The sequence below is a fragment of the Marmota flaviventris genome, chromosome 3, assembly GCF_047511675.1.
Source record: "Marmota flaviventris isolate mMarFla1 chromosome 3, mMarFla1.hap1, whole genome shotgun sequence".
NCBI lineage: Eukaryota > Metazoa > Chordata > Mammalia > Rodentia > Sciuridae > Marmota > Marmota flaviventris.
In genome coordinates this window covers 120,829,546-120,851,094 of record NC_092500.1, presented here as the reverse complement: position 1 = coordinate 120,851,094, position 21,549 = coordinate 120,829,546, and the positions used below count along the sequence as shown (strand labels likewise).

General features: G+C 42.5%; 1 protein-coding gene across 1 annotated transcript in view; it reads left to right on the top strand.

Moving 5' to 3' along the window:
* LOC114082605 (maestro heat-like repeat-containing protein family member 1) overlaps window positions 1-21,549 on the top strand; it is a 105,627-nt gene that overhangs the window by 53,355 nt on the left and 30,723 nt on the right. The window contains exons 9-21 of the mRNA XM_071609304.1: window positions 374-452; window positions 981-1,091; window positions 2,535-2,608; window positions 3,545-3,661; window positions 3,882-3,926; window positions 4,768-4,912; window positions 5,581-5,624; window positions 6,375-6,534; window positions 7,660-7,757; window positions 10,472-10,588; window positions 20,072-20,194; window positions 20,516-20,668; window positions 21,366-21,488. Coding sequence (XP_071465405.1) covers window positions 374-452; window positions 981-1,091; window positions 2,535-2,608; window positions 3,545-3,661; window positions 3,882-3,926; window positions 4,768-4,912; window positions 5,581-5,624; window positions 6,375-6,534; window positions 7,660-7,757; window positions 10,472-10,588; window positions 20,072-20,194; window positions 20,516-20,668; window positions 21,366-21,488 — 1,389 coding nt within the window. The remainder of the gene's footprint in view (window positions 1-373; window positions 453-980; window positions 1,092-2,534; window positions 2,609-3,544; window positions 3,662-3,881; window positions 3,927-4,767; window positions 4,913-5,580; window positions 5,625-6,374; window positions 6,535-7,659; window positions 7,758-10,471; window positions 10,589-20,071; window positions 20,195-20,515; window positions 20,669-21,365; window positions 21,489-21,549) is intronic.

The following is a 21,549-nucleotide window of genomic DNA, read 5'->3' as shown; positions in this document are numbered from 1 at the left end:
GATATTCTTTGTTGGTAAATTGGGCACATCGTATGTCTCCCAGGATGACAGGTCTTTGTTGCTTCCCCTAAAATCTGAGAAAAGGGCAGAAGGTTCAAGCCACTCCATCATGCCTATGGGAAATGCCAGGCTTTCTGTATTATGGAGTAGAGTAAGAAGACAACTGAACATTTGGAAAAGGGTGATACCTTCCAGAGAATTAATTTGTTGGCTGATGTCTTCCCTCTGTAGCTAAGCATGTTTCTGAGTTGTATCTTCTTGTTTTCCTTCTTGCCAAATACCACACTTTTATGGCCTAATGCCTCAGTTTCCCCATCCATGTGTAGAGATAGTTTCAGTTCTTCCAGGTCTGATGGCCTTGGTTTTCCTATAGGTGAGTGAAAAAATCACCAACACAGATCCTCATTCTGTGCAGAACCACAACGTTTCCCTGAGGGCTTTCTCCCTGTTGAGTAAGTGAACACATTTCCTTCACCCCAGGTATGTGTGTCCTCACTTTTGTCTCTGGACTAGAGTGGGAGCCCATGTTCCCATGGGGGTGTGTGCTTCCATCCTTTTAGATAAGATATAAAGTTAATCATGTAAGCTTTGGAATTTAATGAATCTGAAAGGGCATGGGCCTTGATTCTCCTCCACTCTTTTCAATTCCATTCCCTGGAGTTGGGATTCAATTCCCTTTCTCCATTGGTGAGCTCCAGCTCAGGAAGAGAATAATGTGATTATTACAGCACTGATGGGAATGATTGGTCTGCTGATCTATGGGGGGCAGGTGGTTGGTAGGACAGGGACAAGGTGTAGCTCAGGAAAAATATCTCCATGGCAAATCCTAGACAAATGTCTGTTTTCTTCTGCCTTCTTTTCTTCATAGTAATGGGCCCTAATTTATTCATCCCATGTCATGGGGTTTGCTGTGAATATGATTTATTCCTCCTTATAACTGCCACTTAAACTTACCCTTGATTACCTTGTATTTCTAATAGCCAAGTTGTACAATGATCAGATGGTATCTTTAATACGAAAGACCATGGAATCCAAGGATCCAGCCAGGGTTATGTCAGCCCTTCAGGTCTTCCGGGATGTATTCCATGTTGGTGAGTGGGAATGGGGATGGTCCTGGGGCTTTAGGACTTGGTCTTTCCTAGGAAGGAGATCTCCTTTCTCAGGGAGACTGTCCAGTGAATTAGTTAAAAGGATGATTTTAAATTCAAAGTAAACTTAGTGTGTTCAATCTTGGCTTTGCATCTTACTAACTGTGCAACCTTGGGCAGATTACATTTAATCTCTACCTCTACTTCCTCATTTTCAAAAATGGATGTAAAAGTAATGTCTGTCTTCAGTGTTTTTTAGTGAAGATTGAAGAGAAAACAGGTGAGCTGCTTAGAACAGCTACCATGCCATTGGTTTGAGTGGTATATGTATGATTTTCCAAGAGAGAGTTTCCCCTCCTATCAAATGTTTTATGAATCTTTCACTGTATGCTTAGCACAGTGCTAGGCACTGAGAATGCACACATAAAACACATTTCCTGTTTCCAAGAAACTCACTATTGAACAGGTGGTATGGAGTATAAAACAATGCCAGAAAGTTCAAAGGTGAAACGATTGTTAGGAGAGCCTTAACCTTATCAGTGCATTAATCCTCTGATGGATTAACTGGTTGATAACTGTAGGCAGGTAGTGTGTAGCTGGAAGAAGTGGGTCACTGGGATAGGTTTTTGGCATATATATTTTGTTCCTGGTGAACAGAGCAATGTCCCCCTCCCGCCCCCACCACTGCACAGCCCTCTGTTGCTATGTCCTGAGCTGCTTTGCTTTGCCACACACTTCTGCCATGATGTTCTCTGCCTCACCTGGGGCCCAGAGCTATGAAGTCGGCAATCTAAGGACTGAGACTTCCAAACCTTGACCCCCAAATAGACTTTTTCTCCTCTAAAAATGTTTTTGTCAGATCTTGTGGTCACAGTGACAAAAAACCTGACTAAAATAACAGAGAAGATGAGGATTTTCCCACTGGGAAGTAATGTAGGACAGTATGTACTCCATTACTGAAATGAAGGTTGGCAGGGTATGACAGGGATACAGAGAAGGGATCTATCAGGGTAGCTGGGATGGGCTTTACGTAGGTGATTTCACTGAAAACAGAGAAGGAAGGAGATTGCAACAGTATATCAGGAGAGGGAATTTACCTCAAAGAACAAAGGTCAAAGTTCTAAAGGTTGAGGTGGAAGAGGTGGGGTAGAACAGCTTGGCTGGGGAGGTGAATTTGTATGTTTAGCCATGCAAGATTGGAAGGAATGGGGCTTAGATGCCAGCTGGATGAAAGTACTGTTTCAGATCACTTTTAAGTCCAGGCTAATCATTTTCAGGGTGCTTAGGAGTCAAGGGAGGGCTGAGAAGCCTTCGGAGACTCCACCTAGCCTTGGAGGCCAGTACTGTGCCTGGAATTCTTCCCATTTGTCTTCTTATCTTTCTCCAGAAACAGAGGAGGAGGAGGGAGGAAGCTGACCTCTAGCTGCATGTATGTGTTTTCTCTAGTGTCCCAGACAGAGAAACTGCAGAGTGAGGTGATAAATTCTGTCATCATCGTGATACAGGAGGATTTCAAGCCAGTGAGCAGAGGATGAATGTTTGTACTGGGAGGGCCATTGCTTTCTTGATTCTTTAAGGTGGTATAAAATGGAGAGGGGGAGGGCGATGGGAAATGAGGAAGGTCTCACAGCCAGTCCAGTTCTGTCCTCAGACTTCTGTCCTTGGGTTACATTGGAGTTTTTCAGAGCCTGAGAAGGAGTTGAGAAATGGGCAGTACTTAACAGCCTTTTTCTGAACTGTTTCTGTGGGCAGCAGTGTGGTGTCTCCAGTGTGGTGGGGACACAGCTCTAAATGACATTAATTTAGACCCCTGAGAACACACAACTGCTGTTTTGTTTTGAGAGAAATCTCCATATCATGTCTGGGGTGGGATCCTGACAAGCTGTATTTTGAACAAGCTCCACTGCCAGGGTTGGAAGCAGCAGAGACTCCCAGTTCTGGATTGAGCAGGACAGAGCACTGAGGTGCCTGAAGCAGGGACAGTCGTTTTGAGTAGCAAGTGGAGAATAATGACACTATCCTAAAAAAGAGAGGCCTAAATCCCTAGGTTGGGCTGTCAGGAGTTATAGATTCATTCCTGGCTTTACCTTGGAAGGCCACAACATAGGAACCTTCCTGAACTCAGATTCGTCCCCTCCCTAACACTCCTGCCATTTTCAGTGTCTCTGGGGACAAAAAGTACTTAGCATTCTATAGGAGGATGATAGAATTGAAGTGGGTTGAAACTTCAGGACAGAGTACTAAAGTGGTCAGGTTCATTGGCAGGTGGTCTGTCATGACCATTGAGTCAACAGAAGAGTCACACTGGGCTTGGAGTAGAGAGATTTGAGTAGGGAGATTTGGAGTAGGGAGATCTGGAGTGGTCCTCTGTGTCCTCACTGGAACATGAGGGATCCTGTCAGCCACCCTGAGATATCACTTCCAGTCTTGCCATGTGATGGTCTGTGCCCCCACAGGTGCGTAGAGCCCTCCTGAACTTCATTGAGACCCTGAGCCAGTATGACTACTTAACCCTGTCCCAGGGGAACGTTGTCATTGACTACCTCATCAAGCTCAGCCAGTCCAACTCCTCAGTGAGTAGAGGCCAGAGGCAAGGGAGGGCACCGAAGGGAAACAAGCCTCAGGGAGGCAGAAAGAAAAAAAGGACAGGGTTAAAAACACCAGGGCAAGAAGAGGGAGGGACAGCTGGCAAGATGTGGAGGAGCTTCGGTGCCTAGGACCCTGATCAGGGAGTAAGCCAGTAAAGGCCTCACATTGACTTCAGATTTCAACTTTTTCCTTTTCTTATCTCAGAATGAAGAGGATATTCGAATAATGTGCTTCAAAATCCTACAGATGGTAAAGCTAAATGGGGTCAAAGGGCTTTTTTTCCTCTTCTACTGGCTTCCAGATCACTACTCTGCCCCATCTTCCACTCCCCCTCCATCTTATTCCTTGTTCTGTCTTTCCCATTCCTCACCACCTCCATCTATTCCCCTCAGGTGCTGGGGCCCCCTTTGAGAAGCAGCTTGGCAGAGTACAAGGAGGACATTGGGCAGCAAGACTGGAGGCCTGAGTCTGAGTCTCACTGCTGGTTTCTAGTTGTAGAGTCTTGAGCAAACTACTCTCAGGACCACACTCTCTCCTTCTGTAATAAAAGGGGAGATCATGTGCCCTGCATGCTCACAGAACCTGCAAGTATTCATGGCTGCCTTTAGGCACTGACTCGTAGATCAGAACTGAGAAGAGGGGCCAGGAGGGAAAACAGTTGTGATTTATGCTCCTCCCTGGATTTGTAGTCCTTTTCACTCTTGAAAAGCTCTTGTCTCCTGACCATTAGCATTTTTTTTTCTGCATCTGGAATGTTTCCCCATGAAGGCAACTAAAAGTCTCACAGTTCCAGATTTCACAAAGCCCCTCTATGTAATCATTTCCTTCCTAGTGTTATTTTAACAGCACCTCAGTTACATTTCACTAATATCAGCTGAAAGGGGGAAGAAGAGAGGGTAAAAGGGAGGGAGAGAAGGAGCTAGGGAAGGAAGAGAGAATATGGTTGAATGGGAGGGATGCTAGGTGTATGTACAGATCTCAAATACCCCTCTAGGAAACCAGGAAAGGAATACAAGATCATGGGTTAGAGAATATATGATTGGGGCTGCCTTGCTCTTGGTGTTGAAGCTCTGGGCATGTCCCTTGCCAGGTGTCCTTGCCCATACTGATCACCTTGGTGTGTCATCCCAGCAACATCTTGGCCTTTGTGACTCTGAGTAAGGCAGCCACAGAGATAGCTCTGAAGGCACGGACCCTGGGCCAGGTCCCCTACCTCAGCAACTTCCACCTCATGCGTGAGTACAGGGGAGGGGCAGCCTCTGGACATGTGGCATCTGTGAGCATCCTGGCTGGGACAGGCCTGGTGGGGTGGAAGGCAGCTGAGACCCTGTGGGGGTGGCAGGTGGAGGAGGGAGGGGTGCAGAACTATGATGTGGGTAAGGCTGCAGTGGGGACTTGGTCCAGGCATGAGTGAGAAAGCAGAGGGTCGGGGCAGCAGCCTGAGACCTCTTGGCCCCTTATGATCCACAAGGGGCCTCCTCTGAAAGAGAAGCAGCCCTGGACACAGTTTCTTCCTGCCACTAGTCTTTATTTTGAAGCACCGGAGTCAAGATGTGAAAACACTGTTGGTTAATTATAAAGTCATGAGTCCACAGGCATTCCTGATCCTTTGTTTTTCCTTGGCCCTGATTTGGAGACTTACCCCATACTTACCCCATTTCTGACCTGTAGTCCTGGTGGAGTTAGGGATGGGGTAAGGGTGTCATTCAGCACATTATTATTTTTATTTTTAAATTGAATATATTGTTTGATTTTTTTCCCTTTTCTGAGTCAAAAATGTCACAAGCATTGTGACAATGCACTGGCATTGATGCTCCCTCTCCACTTTGCGTTTTCTCCTCCTGTGTGGCTCTGATGGTGGCTGCCAGTGCACTGACTCTGTACCTTTCCTTTATCCTCTCAGCTGACCAGGTCGTCTCCCCTCAGAAACTACTGACCTATCTTGTGGTAAGTGATGCTGGGATGAATATTCTTGTCCCCATCTATTCATCCACACACCATCACTCATCTGTCTGTCCGTCCATCTAGTCATCCCTAAATAGTTTGAGAATTACTCTATTCTAAGTGTTATGCTGGATATGGAGTAAAGAGGTAAGGCCAAGGATCATGGCAGTCCCTGGGAGATGCAGTCTGGGCCAAGAGCATGGAAGAGGGAACTGGAGCTTAAGTGGTAGGACATGGAGTCTGGGAACTGAAGGTAAGATGCAAAATGCCTGACCTGTCTCCTCTGTGGCTCGATGGCGAACCTATTTCTGTTGACCTTGGATAAGTGCACCTGCCTTTCTGGATGTCATTTTTCTCAATAAGTGTGTTTTGTATCCCTGTCTGCTCACCACTGTGACAGACATTATGAATATTTGGAGGGATGGAGGGACCAGGTATAGACCTGCCTTTGAGGTGTTCACAGTTGTAATGAGAGAGACAAATGACAATAATCTAGTCATTACAGATCAGTGTAATAAGTATATCAACAGGAACCTACAGATTCAGTGGGGTCTTAGCAGAGTAATGGGCCAATTTGGCCCCCAGGAGTCATGGCAGAAGAGGTTTTATTTGAGGGCATTTTGGAGAACATGTTCAACAAGTGGGGAAGGTCTCAGCTTCAGATCTACCCTTCTGTGGTTTTATTCTAATTTTCTTCCTTCTCTTCCCTTAAATTCTTTTCTCTGCCTCCTGTTTGCTTTTCTTGTTTCTCAGTTGCTCTCCCTGAAGCCTTACAGAGAAAAGGAGTTTGGTGTGAGCTCCTTAAGGCTCTTATATGCCTTGCATCCTATCACTTCCCTGCATCCTGTTATCAACTCAGATGTGGGCCAGGTTTGGAAGAAGGAGATACCCCAGATGTTGCGGATCCTGGATGGTGAGGGGTGGGCTGGGAGGGTGGAGGGATGGAGCTGGGGCAGTGGGGGAGACTCCAGAAGGGTTTGAGTCACAAGGAATAGGAAGGATCTGGTTAGGGTTGAGGAAGTGTGAGAATAGCTGCTTTTCGCCTAGTTGATGTTATGTGTGATGCAAATTCTAGTTCAGAGTTCTGTATCTCTATAGAGTTCCAGAGTGACTACTGTTCCTTCATGTTGGTGGAGGATTAGGGGAGAGTGTGATAGGCTTTCAGACAGACTCAGGTTTGCATCCTTGCTCTGACACTGACCAGCTATGGGTGTCTGACCTTTGGGATGTCACTCATAACCTGTTGGGGCCTCGTGAAGTGGGCTAGCAGTTGTCTTGCTGGGTTGTAGTGAGTGTGAGATGAGAGGTAGAATGTTCTGATGTTGGTACTTTTTTCCCTGACTGGGGCCTTCTGATCTGGTGGGCACCATTGCTGTCATCTTTTCCAGATAATACTGAGAAGACCCTGAATCAGAAGGAGTGGGAGGAAAGACTCCTCCATGTGAGGCTCTCCCTGAGAGATACCTCTCTCCACCCAGTGAGGTTCCCTCTTCAGCATCCTAGGGGAGGAGAGGACCTGAGAACACCATGGCTAAGGCTACAATCATGGAACCTCCATGACCAAGGGAACCTTTGTCTGGCCATTCATGCTGCCTGGTCTCTATATTGGAGCCTCTGATGATACTCTAAAGCCTTGACCCACTTTTCATGTCCCCACAAGGCCCAACCTTTGTTGAAGAGCAAGGAAAGACCCCTGGTTGTGTGTGCTTGGGCAAGTCATTTAGCCTCCCCCAGACTACTGCCTCTTCATCTGCAAACTGGAAATGATCATTGCTATTTCACACAGTTCAATAGGATGATAAAGGAGAGGACCTTGTGACCTGGAAGGGCCTGCTTCATATATGACTTGTCGTGACCATTATTCTAGTGTTGTTCTTGAGTCCTTGATCAAGCCAGACCCCATTTTTAATTTTTCTCTCTGTATTTCCAGAGAGTTCCCTTGACTCTTGGTTTTGTCTTACCCCACTTCTATGAGGCAGAAAAACTTACCCACCTTTCCTTGTGGCTCTCTCCTCCCTTCCTCTTTCTCAGTTTTCAGGTCGGTCACTAGTGGCCATCAATGATGATGACTGGCTGGAAAAACTCGCCAAAACCATCTTGGAGAAGATAAATTACTTTAATGATGATGAGGAGAAGGTAGGTATGTGTGTGTGATTGGGGTGAGAGTTGTAAGGGAAGCAGGTGGGGGTGTTGGGAGTAGGGGAGGAGCCTGGTGGGAAGGGCTATAGAAATTCTCAAGAAGGGTAGGTCTTGGGAGCAAGAGTAAAGTGGTGTCCCTGGGTCCCGAGGAACTGAGGAATGGAGAAGATCACCCTGGAATGGCAATAGCATGAAAGTATCTCACATTTGCTTAGTGTTTTAGGCTTTATTTTCTGTTGTCTTAATGGAACCTCCCAGCAATTCTGAACAGAATAGAGCTGGTACTTGGGTGCAATGGAAAGATTATTGACCATAGAATCAAACTTAAGCAAGTTAATTCAAACTATTTGAGGATGCAGCACATGGCTTGAGGACTGTGCTTGGTGCTGATTGAGATAGTGGGGCACCTTTCCCTTATGGTGCTTGGGTCTGCGATGGCAAAGGCATGGGTCCTGACCCTGCCTGTTTGAAGTGTTCTGGGTATCATGTGTCTTAACCTGTTTAATCTAACTCGCCCACTTGGGAAATGGCAAGAATAACCTCTACATCCTAGGAGGATTGATGAAGAGCAAACATGGGGTTCCTGTGAGGATACTTTGTTCTCTCAAAAGGCTAAACAACCCAGAATCCAGGGGTTTTATAGTCCTAAGCAGATTGTTGTACAACTGGCATTTGAATCTAAGTTCTTTGATTTTTGATCTTGTTTTCCTGTCCCTGAACAATACTTTATTTCAGCTTAGGAATCTCCAGGCAAGAGGCCTGCCTCACTTCCAGGACCCTAAGTATTGGCAAATATTTACAAAGCACCTACAAGGTGCACTGCATTGTGGATGGTGGCTTAGGGATGCAACATGACACGAGCAGGAATTCTTATCTTACAAATGTAGTTACTAGAAATATGTACTAGGTACCCACAATGCAGCAAGCCCTGTTAGGCCCAGATTCCTCATGTGAAAGACAGGTCCTGTCTTTAGGAAACCATGTCTACTTGAGGGATTGATCTGCAGAGGGGAGTGAATGTGTGGCCTATGAAGAGGGACAAAGCAGCTTTCCTGGAGATGATCCATAATCTTGATTTCCTTGTGGTTGTCCCAGGTATTTTTTAGTTGGTGTATTACAATTATAGATAGCAGTGGATTTTGTTGTCACATATTTGCACATATGCATAATATAAAATATAATTTGTTCACTTTCATTAGGGGTAGTCCCAGGTTTAGCACTGAAAGCCCAGGAAGGGCCTTGGTCCTGGGCAAACTGGGAAGATGGGCCACCTTGCAGAGGAAGATGAGTGGTAATTGCCAACTAAAATCAGTGCCTTAAGTTAGGTGGTAGAAGCAGAGACTGAGGTGTTAAGAGTCTTGAGTAAGTTAAGGACAATTCATGGTGGGAATTGTACCCTTAGGAGAAGCTGGAGTAGAGTTCAGGAAGCTAGATGGGGAAGGACAGAAGCCCTACAAGGACCCGGTCCAGCCTCATGGAAAGTCTTTGGTGTAAATTGCACTGCAGAATCTTTCCTGCCTAGAGACAAGCAAGGGGCTTTGTGCCTTGGTCCCTGCCTCTCTCTCTGCTCTTAGCTTCAGGTTTCCATGGTTAGGAGGAGACTATGTAAGAAGACGGAGGAATGCAACTCCAAGACTCTACTGGGCACAGAGGCCCATATTAACCTTGGGAATAATGGGACAAGTCTACAGGCAGAAACTGGCCTGCAGCCAGTCACAGGGAAAGTGCTCTCAAGGGAGCCAACAGGACAGGATAGAGTGGGGAAGAGGTTCTGGCAAGACATTCAGGCATCAAGGGGGACATCTGCATGCATGCTGTTCAGGCTCTGCATAGATACTGGTGACCAACAAAATATACAATGCATCTGAGCTTTATTCTGGGCAGAGATCTGGGTTGGGGAGAGACAGGAATAAACCAAGCAAATACATGAGCAGGATTGCTAGTGACTGATGAGATTCTTAAGGAAATGAAGACTATGGTGCACTGGAGGGGATCTTAAGGGGAGGTCATGGAAGGCTTGGGGCTAACATGAGTGAAAGAAGAATGAGACAGCATTTTAAAGAGTAGGGGAAGAGTATACAGATAGAAAAAATAGGAAATGCAAAGACACTAAGGTGGAAAGTAGAGGAGCATATAAATATGGGTATCCAAAGTGAATAGGGCAACCTAGTAAGCAAGGATAAAGATCATTGGATTGTATAGGAGGGAGGAAGAAATACTATGTAAACATACCTCCTGGGCTGGGGATATAGCTTAGTCAGTAGAGTGCTTGCCTTGCATGCACAAGGTCTTGGGTTCAATTTCCAGCAGCACATACAAACACAGACACACACAAGAAAAGAAAGAAAGAAAACATACCTTCCATTATGCAATTTTGATTTAAACATGCAAATTTAAGGAACTGTATTTCCCACGTGGAAGTGGGAAGTTTGTGGATCAGGGAGTTTCTTAAGATGGGATGCTCCCTACCCTAAGAGACTGAGAAATGAGATATACAAATTTTCTTCCCTTCAGCTTTAGCTGCTGTACTATGATACTGCTATCTTATCCATACTTGCACCCTGACCCTGAGGACCAAGAAGGCTGGTGGGGAGGTTGGGACAGAAGGGGAGAATAGTATGGCTGACAATTCTTATCTCTGAAATGACTGTTCCCTTGGTTACTCCAACTTCATTCCAAGCTTTGATGACTTGCCCTCCCATCCATCCCAGGCTTTCCTATATAAATTCTTTGGCTTCACCCTGCGGACCTCAAGGAATCTTCAGCTGGTAAAGACCATGCTCTCATCCATCCTGAACAGTGCCCATGAGGAATTGCAGGAGAGAGAGGTGAGGCAGAGGACCCTGGCAAAAGGGGAACACTTTTCATTTTAGAGAAGAAAAGCCAGACTACCTGAGTTGCAATCTCAGTCGTGCTCCTTACTAGGTGTGTGCCTTTGGGTAAATTGCCAAATCTCTCTGTTCCTCTGTAAAATGAGGCTATGGTGCTTTCCTCCTAGGATATTTTTGTAAAAGCTTTTTGTTTTGAAATAATTTCATATTTACAGAAAATTTATCAAAGAAAACCAAATAATAGTATAAAGAATTTCTCTATATATCCTTCTTTCAGATTTCCCAAAGTGTAACATTTTCCTTTGTATTATCATCTATCTCTTTTCCTCATATATATGTATTCATAAACATACATATTTATTATTTTATGAATCATTTCAGGGACTTGTGTGATGCTCATTTACCTCTAAATACTTCAGTGTATATTACCTACAAACAAAAATTTTCTCAGATATAGTCACAGTGAAAAATCAAAATCAGGAAATTAACATTGCTATAGTATCATTATCTAATTTTTAGACCCAGTTCAAAAATTTACAATTGTTCTACCAATATTATTTTTTTCCTTTCTTTCTTTTTTTGGGGAAGGGGTCTCCCTAAAATACTGAGGATGTCCTTGTGATTCTCCTGCCTCAGCCTCCCCAGTTGCTTCACAGAGTAACCTTAATAAGGGCTGCATGGTGGTGGTTGAGACTACTGCTGCTTGGGCTGGTGGGGATAGTGTAGTTGGAGGGAAGCAGGTCTTCCCACAGGATAATTTTCCCCAAGCTGAGAGTGGAGAGAAGAATAAGAACTTTGGGGCATGTCTGGAGAGCAGTCGTTTTCTGGTTGCACTGGAATGCAGAGTTCTTTGACAGGGAAGTGAAAGTTATCCTCTGCCAATATTTGGGAACAGAATGGATGCAGGGAATAAAGATAAGAGCAAGGTGAATGCCTCAGATGGTTCCTGGGTTTCTGGTGTCCCAAGTCGGGAGATTCATAGTATTTTTGGTGGGAGTGAGGAATTCAGGAGAAAATGAGGGAGCAAACTGATGTAGTTGACTTTTGACAGGAGGTGTTGGGGTCCCCATGGTATAGCCAGATAGGAGGGTCTAGTAGCCAAGGAGATATGGATCTCTGATCTGGGTTGGACATATGGATTTGGGAGCCATTATACTTCCCTGTGTGTAAGATGGGGATGATAATGTGTATATCAAAGCCTTAGTGTGAGGATCAGTGAGATAACATGGGTAAGGCTGGCACAAACTTAAGTACAGATATGGGCAAATGAGCATGGATGACAATGACCATGATGAGTAGAAGCTGATAGCTAAGGGAGGACCTGAGAAGAGAGACTGAAGAGAACCCTTTCAATATGCTCAAGTAGTCCTTGTTTTATAACTAGGAAAAATTTTTCCTTTATCTGTTTGGAGGTCAATGGTCTATACATCTCAATAATTCTTTTCTGGGGCAAGGGTTCCTGATCTCTGTTTCCCATTCTGCCTCCTCTTAATGGTGGCTCCACCTATAGTAAGAGCAAAATAACTAGCTGGTTGGTAAATAGTTGGCATCTGTATCTCTATATTGGTAGTGATCCTTGTGAGTGAGATCTAGGGAAAGACAAACACTTAAATCAAAAGAGTCTGCCATGAGACAGAGGGATTTGAATTAGATTGTGACCCCACAACTGACCAGTCACCCCATTAAATCAGTGTGGCCTCTTCCAACCTCTAGATAGCAACAAATTAAATGAGAGGGACTAAGTACCCATGCAGTGGGATCTCTTAAGAATCCATCTAGAAATAACTTGTAGAGGGGTCAGTCCTAGTTGAAAGTTGTTAAAACTCCTTCTCTGTACTGCCAACAAGGGAAGTGGGATGTGCTTACTCAGCCCATCACTCTGCATAGCTTCTGCAGGAGCCAGGGAGCTGGACAGAGACTGAGCAGAGAATGCTTGCAATTTGTGAGAAGTGAGATCTCAAACCCAAGTGGCAAAGCAGTTTTGGTGTTAGTAGAGGAAAGGAGAGCAGTCAGGATTGTTGGAGGTTGTTGGGAGGAATGGTGAGAAGTTTCCTGTGCCTAGAAGCCTAGAGGGACTGTTCCTCTGATTGTGGTTGCAGTCTGCATGGGCCCTGTCTTGGAGGGAAGCTTCCTGGATATCTAGTGGCATAGAGGGATGGTTTCCAGATTGTGGCAGCAGCCTGTAGAAGGCCATGATGAGAAGTTGCCTGAGTACCTAGGAAGCTTAAAGGAAGGGTGCCCAGATCATTACCATAGCGAGTAGAAGGTCAGTCAAAGCAGAAATTTGCCTGGGTCCAAGGCAGCAGAGAGTGATGGCTTCTTGCTTGACTGGGCTCCCAGCCTGACCCATGGTGGCAACTGGTGAGTGTTAGGGCACTATTTGGGACACTGGCTGGACCATGCCTCAGTCATTCAGCAGAGGGAATCAACACTTACCATTCACAATCTGGGGCAGTAGAAGTTGGAACCCAGGTGAACCAGTTGAATATCTTTACTCAGTACTAAAGACAGTATCTCAGTGAGCTATGTTGGCCAAGAAGAATGTGTCTACACCACAGATCACCTGTACAGAATCCACAACTGCAGGACCTATGCTTATAGATAGCCAACAGTCTCTACCACGAAAAGTATCCTTTGAGAGAGGAATGGGTACATAGTGACCCACAGTAATCAGGACAGCCAAGAACCCTGCATCCTGAACTACTGTACACAATAGAAATAATCAACAGACACTGGACCCTCTGAGTAGCAAGCCATAGGTCCCTGAGCTGACAAACCAGAACTAGCTGGTGGGAGGTCCATAGCAACTATGAGAATGGTCCCTGTGTCCCAGTATCTGTGGAGGGATCCAACGCCAAAGACTGACAGATGTCTTCTAAATGTGCCAAATCCTAATGAAATCCAAAGCCAGATTCAAAAAGAATTTTCTTAACTTTTTTTTTTTGGTGGTGAGGGAGTTACTGGGGATAGAATTCAGGGGCACTCAACCACTGAGCCACATCTCCAGCCCTATTTTGTATTTTATTTAGAGACAGGGTCTCACTGAATTGCTTAATGCCTCACCATTGCTGAGGCTGGCTTTGAACTCTAGAGAAAAAAAGCTCACAAAGGGGTCCCTTGTTTAAAAGAAGAAGTTATAACCATCCCAATAGATGGGCAAGCAATATGAAAAAGCAAGGCTTTTCAAGGGCTGTCCCAAACAGCCCACAACATGACACACTATTGACTTTGTTGACACCACAGTGGAGAAATGTCAGAGAAAGAATTTACAAATTTCACAGTTAAATTGTTCAGAGAGCTAAAAGAAGACATAAGAGGTAAAATTAGAAAATATAGGAAGTGAAAGATCACTTTAATAGAGATTCTGAAACAGAACCAAATAGAAAATTCAATGGAAAGCATCACTAATAGATCAGACCATTTTTAAATTGAAAAATGTGTAATTGTATGAATGCATTACAATTCATACAATTACACATATATACCACAATTTTTCATATCTCTGTTTGTATATAAAGTATGTTGACACCCAATTCGTGTCTTCATACATGTACTTTTGATAATTATGTCCATCACATTCCACCATCCTTGCCTATCCCCTGCCCCTCCCTTTCCTTCCCACCCCTCTCCCCTATCTAGAATTCATCTATTCCTCCCATGCTCTCCCTCCCTACCCCACTATGAATTAGCCTCCTTATATCAGAGAAAAACATTCGGCATTTGTTTTTTTGGGATTGGCTAACTTCACTTAGCATTATCTTCTTCAACGCCATCCATTTACCTGCAAATGCCATGATTTTATTATCTTTTAATGCTGAGTAAAATTCCATTGTGTATATATGCTACATTTTTTTAATCCATTCATCCACTGAAGGCATCTAGGTTAGCTCCACAGTTTAGCTATTGTGAATTGTGCTGCTATAAACATTGATGTGGCTGTGTACCTACAGTATGCTGTTTTTAAGTCCTTTGGGTATAGTCTGAGGAAAGGGATAGCTGGGTCAAATGGTGGTTCCATTCCCAGATTTCCAAGAATAGATCAGACCATTTTGAAAATATATTTTCAAAGTCTTGGAGACAAAGCATATAATCATTTTTTTTATATTTATTTATATTTTATTGTTTCTGAATGATCTTAGGGATAAAGATTGCAAGTGTCTCTTTTTTTGGTACTGGGGACTGAAGTCAGGGGCACTCAACCACAGAGCTGCATCCCAGCTCTATTTTCTATTTTATTTAGAGACAGGGTCTCACTGAGTTGCTTAGCACCTCACCATTGCTGAGGCTGGCTTTGAACTCATGATCCTCCTGTCTCAGCCTCCTGAGCCACTGGGATTACAGGCATGTGCCACCATGCCCAGCCCAACCAAGATTTCTGTACCCAACAAAATTATGAAATAAAACCTCCCACAGAGACTAAAAACAATTCATAACTATAAAGTCTGTAGTACAAACCCTACTTGATTAAATATTTCAATGAAGAAAATGAAAAATAAAAATGAAGACCAATATAGGAATAAATTATACTTGAAGAATCATCAAAGGAAATCAAATATAAATTAAATATTAGAAATAAATAAAAATGGCAGGAAATAAAAATCATATCTATAACATTGAATGTAAATGATCTAAACTCTAATCAAAAGACATAGATTAGCAGGTTGGATTAAAATTAAAAAAAGACCCAACAATATGTTGTTTGCAGGAGACTCACTGACAAAGACTGAAGGTGAAAGATGGGAAAAGACACCATGCAAATGGTAGCTGAAAGAAAGTAGGGGTAGCTACTTTCACATCAAACAAAGTGGACTTCAAGCCAAAATTAATCAGAAGAGACAAGAGGTCACTTCATACTGGTTAAGGGAATCGTCCAACAATAGGTATAATAATTGTAAATATTTATGCCTCAAACAGTAGAGCATCTACATACATAAAACAAACCCTTCAACACACCTCTCATTACTAAACAGATCATCCAAACATAAACCAAGATTCTTCAGAACTAAAAAAAATCCTACTAATCAAATGGACCTAACAGACATCTATAAAACATTTCATTCATCAATGACTAAACTTATTTTCAGCAGGGCATGAACTATTTTCTAAAATAGACCAGAATTTAGGTCACAAAGCAAATCTTAGCAAATACAGAAAAGTAGAGATAATTCCTTGCATCCTATCCGATCATAATGGAATGAAATTAGAAATCAATGACAAGATGAAAAACAGAAATCACTGTAACAATAGGAGGTTAAATAATACACTTTTGAATGATGAATGGGTAGCAGAAGAAATCAGGAGAGAAATTTTAAAAATTGAGAATAGTTATACAACATATTAAAATGGCACAATGAAGGCAGTTCTAAGTGGAAAGTTCATAGCATTGAGTTCATACATTAAAAAAATAGATGCCAAATAAATAATCTAACATTACACTTCAAAACCCTAGAAAAAGAAGAAAAAATAAACACCCAAATCAATAAAATTGAGAATAAAAAATACAGAGTTGTTTTTTTGAAAGGATAAACAAGATTGATAAACACCCATGGGCTGGGGTTGTGGCTCAGTGGTAGAGCACTTGCCTAGCATGTGCAAGGCCCTGAGTTCAATTCTCACCACCACATAAAAATAAATAAATAAATAAAGGTATGGTGTCCAACTACAACTAAAAAATAAAACATAAAAATATTTAAAAAATCGTTAAAACCCAAACTAATCAACAAAATTAGAGATGAAGAAGGACTCTATTGAAATCCAAAGGATCATCAGAGACAATTTTGAAATTTTTACTCCAATAAGCTAGAAAATCTTGAAGATCTGGACAAATTCCATGACCTACCCAAATTGACCTGGGAGGATACAGAAAACAGATCAATATCAAATAACAAAATTGAAGCATCTATCAAAAGCCTTAAAACAAAGAAAAGCTCAGTAATGGGCAGGTTCTCAGTTCTACTAGACCTTTAAAGAAGAACTAATACTAATCCTCCTCAAATTATTATGAAATGGAAAAGGAGGGAACACTTCCAAATTCATTCTATGAAGCCATTAACTCCCTGATACCAATACCAGACAAAGACACATCAAGGAAAGAAAATTTCAAACCAATATCCTTGATGAACATAGATGCAACCACATACAAACAACAACAAAACATTTAAAAGATAGTGCACCATGATCAAGTAGGTTTCATTCCAGGATGCAAGATTGATTCAATGTATGCAAATAAATAAATGCAAATCAATAAATCCACCACATAAATAGACTTAAGGACAAGAATTACCTGATTATCTCAATAAATGCAGAAAAAAGATTTGAAAGTACATTACCAATTCATATTTAAAACTATAGAGAAATTAGATATGGAAGGAATTTAACATTGTAAGGGCTATAGACAACAAACCCCCAAACCAACAACATACTGAATGGAGAAAACTGAAAGCATTTTCTCCAAAAACAGAAAAAAGACACTCTCACCACTCCTATTCAACATAGTCCTTGAAAGGAATTAAGAGCATATAAATAGGAAAAGAAGAGCTCAAATTGTCTGTTTGCTGATGACATCTTATATTTAGAAGACCCAAAAAACACTACCAGAAGATGTCTAGAGGTGATAAATTTAGTAAAGTAACAGGATACAAGATCATACATAAACCAATCACTTTCCTATACTCTATATGAGTCTGCTGAAAAAGAAATCAGGAAAATAATCCTATTTACAATAACTTAAAAAAAATCTAAGGAGGTGAAGGACCTCTACAATGAAAATTATAGAACACTGGAGAAAGAAATTGAAGACCTTAGAAGATGGAAAGAACTCCTGCGTTCTTGGATAGGCAAACTGATATTGTCAAAATGGCCATATTACCAAAGGTATCATACAAATGCAATGCAGTCTCCACCAAAATATCAATTACATCTTCCCTGCACTAGAAAAAGCAACTTTAAAACAAGAAACCCCAAATAGCCAAAGCAATCCTAAGCAAAAAGAGCAATACTGGAGGCATCACAATGTAAGACCTCAAAATATACTACAGAGCGGTAGTAGTAAAAGCAGCATGGTACTGGCACCAAAACAGACATGAAGACCAATGAAATAGAACAGGGGACACAGAGACAAACCCATATAAATAGTTATTTGATATTAGACAAAGGTACCAAAAACATATTGGAGAAAAGATAACCTTTCAACAGATGGTGCTGGGAAAACAGGAAATCCATATGCAGAAGAATGAAACTTGATCTCTGCACAAAAGTCAACTCAAAGTAGATCAAAGACCTGGAAATTAAACTAGGAACTCTACAACTGCTAGAAGAAAATGTAGGCCCAAATTAAAAAGCTTCTGCACAGCAAAGGAAACAATGAAGAGAGAGCCTACAGAATGGGAGATCTTCATTACCTGCTCATTAGATAGGGCATTAATATCAAGAACATATAAAGAAATAAAAAAATACCAAAAACTCCCAAATAACCCAATTAATAAATGAACAAAAGAACTAAACAGACACTTCTCAAAAGAATAAATACAAATGGTTGATAAATATAGGAAAAAATGTTCAATATCTCTAGCAATTAGAAAAATGCCAATTAAAACTCCAGGCAATTATAAAGAATACAAATGCTATTAAGTGTTGGTGAGGATGTAGGGAGAAAAGTACACTCATACATTGTTGGTGAGAACTCACATTATTAGTGCAACTTTTTTGGAAAGCAGTATGGAGATTCCTTAAAAATTAGGAATGGAACCACCATATGATCTAGCTATCCTACTCCTTGGTATATATCCAAAAGATCTTAAATCAGCTTAGTATAATGATGCAGCCACATCGATGTTTATAACAGCACAATTCACAATAGTCAAGCTTTGAAAGCAATCTAGGTGCCTTTCAACAGATGAATGGATAAAGAAAATATCTCTCTCTCTCTCTCTCTCTCTCTCTCTCTCTCTCTCTCACACACACACACACACACACACACACACACAATGGAGTATTACTCAGCAATGCGGAAGAATGACATTATGGCATTTGCTGGTAAATGAATGTAACTGAAAACTATCGTGCTCAGTGAAATAAGCCAGACTCAAAAAGTCAAAGGTAGAATGTTTTCTGTGATATTCAGAAACTAGTCTAAAATAAGGGAAAAAAAGGTAAAGGAAAAAGGGGAGGATTCCATCAAAATAAAAGAAAGATAAATAGAGTAGATGAAAAGGATTGAGGGGGGGGAGGGAGGAGAGATGGGATAAGGGAAGTACAGTAGAATGAATCTGATCTGATTTTCCTATGTACATATAGGAATGTACCACAGTGAATCTCACCATGAGGTATATCCATAAGATATTAATAAAAAGCTATAAGTAAATAGCAGAAAGATCAGTAGAATAGAGGAAAGGGAACAGGGTAGGGAGAAGAGGGAAAAGGAAACTTTTTGGGACTGAATTAGAGCAAATTATATTCCATGCTTTTATAATTATGTCAAGATGAATCATAATATCATATATATGGTGGCATACCCTAAAATCCAAGTGATGCAGGAGACTGAGGAAGAAGGATAACAAGTTCAAGGCCAGCCTCAGCAGCCTAGTAAGACCCTCAGCAACTTAGCTAAACCTCCTGTCTCAAAATTAAAAGAACTGGGGATATAGTTCAGTGGCAAAGCACCTCTAGATTCAGTTCCCAGTACTAATAAATAAATATGTACATATATACAGTTCCTGGCACAGACTTCCCAGTCTTTCCTTCAAATTTCTGGTTCTGAGTTACCTGGTCAGTTCCCAGATAAATGCTTCCAGCTACACTATTTCCTCTTATTTGTCTTACCACTGTGTTACATACAAAGCATCCAGAATCCACTTTCTCCTCTCTTCTTTTCCCTCTGCCCATTCTGATCGGAGTAACTGCTGTTTTGTACACTCCTACACGAGTCTGGCATTCTCTGAAAGCATTGTCTATAAGGTTTCCCACTTCCATTTTCTCTAATTAGCTACTAATCCTGTTGATAATGTACCTCGAGTTTGTACTTCTCCTCTATTCCCACCTTAAACCAACCCTTCTCTGACTTACTAGTGCATAGAAGTTTCCTCTCCAGTTGCTTTTCTTCCTTTTGGTACCAGGGATTGAACCCAGGGGTGCTTAACTACTGAGCGATATCCCCAGCATGTTTTTGTATTTTATTTAGGACAGGTCCTCACTGAGTTGCTTAGTGCCTTGCCATTGCTGAGGCTGGCTTTGAACTTGCGATCCTCCTGCCTCAGCCTCCTGAGCCACTGGGATTACAGGTGTGCACCTGTCTGGCTCTAATTGCTTTTTAAATTACTTCTTGCTACAATGTTTGGCTCTCTATCTGGATTTTGAACAGTGCAAGTCCAAAGGACCACATTTTCCTTCCTTCTCCTGTTCCCTCTCTCTAAATCTCTGATTCTAGAGAAGCACAGTAGAGGTGCTCAGCACATGGTAAATTGTGGCATGTCCCTGCTTTAGGGCATTGCTGTGGCTCTTGGCATTGTGTCCTTGGGACATCTGAAGATAACTCTGGATGAGCTGAAGGAATATAGTACGACACTCATGGACCAAGACACATCATCCATCCTCAAATTGATGAAGGTGATGACATTCCCATGGGCTCTACCAGCATCCCGCATCACCACAATTTCTCTACTTCTACCATGCCTTGTGATTCAACTATAAAGCCTGTATTTAACCTTAGGGCAGTTTTATCTTCCCTGTCCTTTTCCTTGCTCTCTTATGTCCATGTCTCAGGATCTGCTATCACCACTCATCCCCCCACTCAACCAAGTTGACCCTTCTATAGCTCTGTCTTCCCTTTGGGGCCCTCTGTACAATCTTTTCCTCTCTTGGCCTCAGTTTCCACATGAAGCAAGAGAACAAGGTGAAGAGAAGGCAAGTTTCCCTTTTCCCCTACAGGAATATCAGCAAAGGGAGTGGGGGCTGGTCTGCAGCACCATCTACTTAAGCTATGGCAAGATTATCTCAGAGAGCAAGGGAGCCATCTTCCATCATTTGGATACTATCCTGGCCTCAGTCCTACAGCACTACCACAACTGCATTGTGGAAAAGGTACTTCTTGTTTCCTGTGCTTCACCCACATCCTATCCCTTCCTTTCTTTTCTCTTCCCCCGCAAGGAACCTTTGCTTGGCTTACAGTGTTACTCAGTGGTTGGGGCTCTTATTGCTGTTTTGTTTCCATTTCAATCATTTCATATTCCTTTATCCTGCCACTAAGAAACTACTGACTGGAGGAGACATGCTGTGTGGCATGCCTGTGGGCTTCTCCCTGCCCTTTCCTTTGAAGGGAAGAATAATGCCTAATTTGCCAACACATTCATGGAAAGAAGCATTTAGTGGGGTTCCTGCCTTTGTTGTTTGTCTAGAGTGTGTGTCTCTAGGCTAGAGACAAGCACTTCCCATTCCCTGTCCGTCTACCATCCAGCTGGACAACCTGAATATTGAAGACAATATTCAGTGGAAAGACATTCCCTTGAGAGAGAAGAATACTATGCTATTGAAAAATTTAAGAGTTTTATGAAGAGGGAGCTGTTTCAGGGGGCTGGTGTGAGGGTGGCCCTTTCCTTCTATGGGGTTGTCACAGGCTTTGCCTCTTCTCAGCTGCACTCAAGAGAACATGCAGGGACTCAGTCTAGGGGAAGCTATGAATGCTTAGCTCCTTATGCCCAGATTGCAGATGGGTTTCCCAGGGCTCAGGACAATTCCTGTCGTTATTGGGGGTGGTCTGTTTGCATGCTGCTTTTTTCAGGATAACAATGTGAAGGTGGATTTCTTGAATGCTCTATCCCGTGTGACAGTCATCCTGAGCAACCTGTCCATCACCTTGCAACATGACATTCCCCAAAAAATAGAAATTATATCCTTCATGGTGGTAAGTAGCACTCAAGGAAAATGGGGGTAGAGGCCAGAGAGGAAGGTGTATGGGTCCCCAG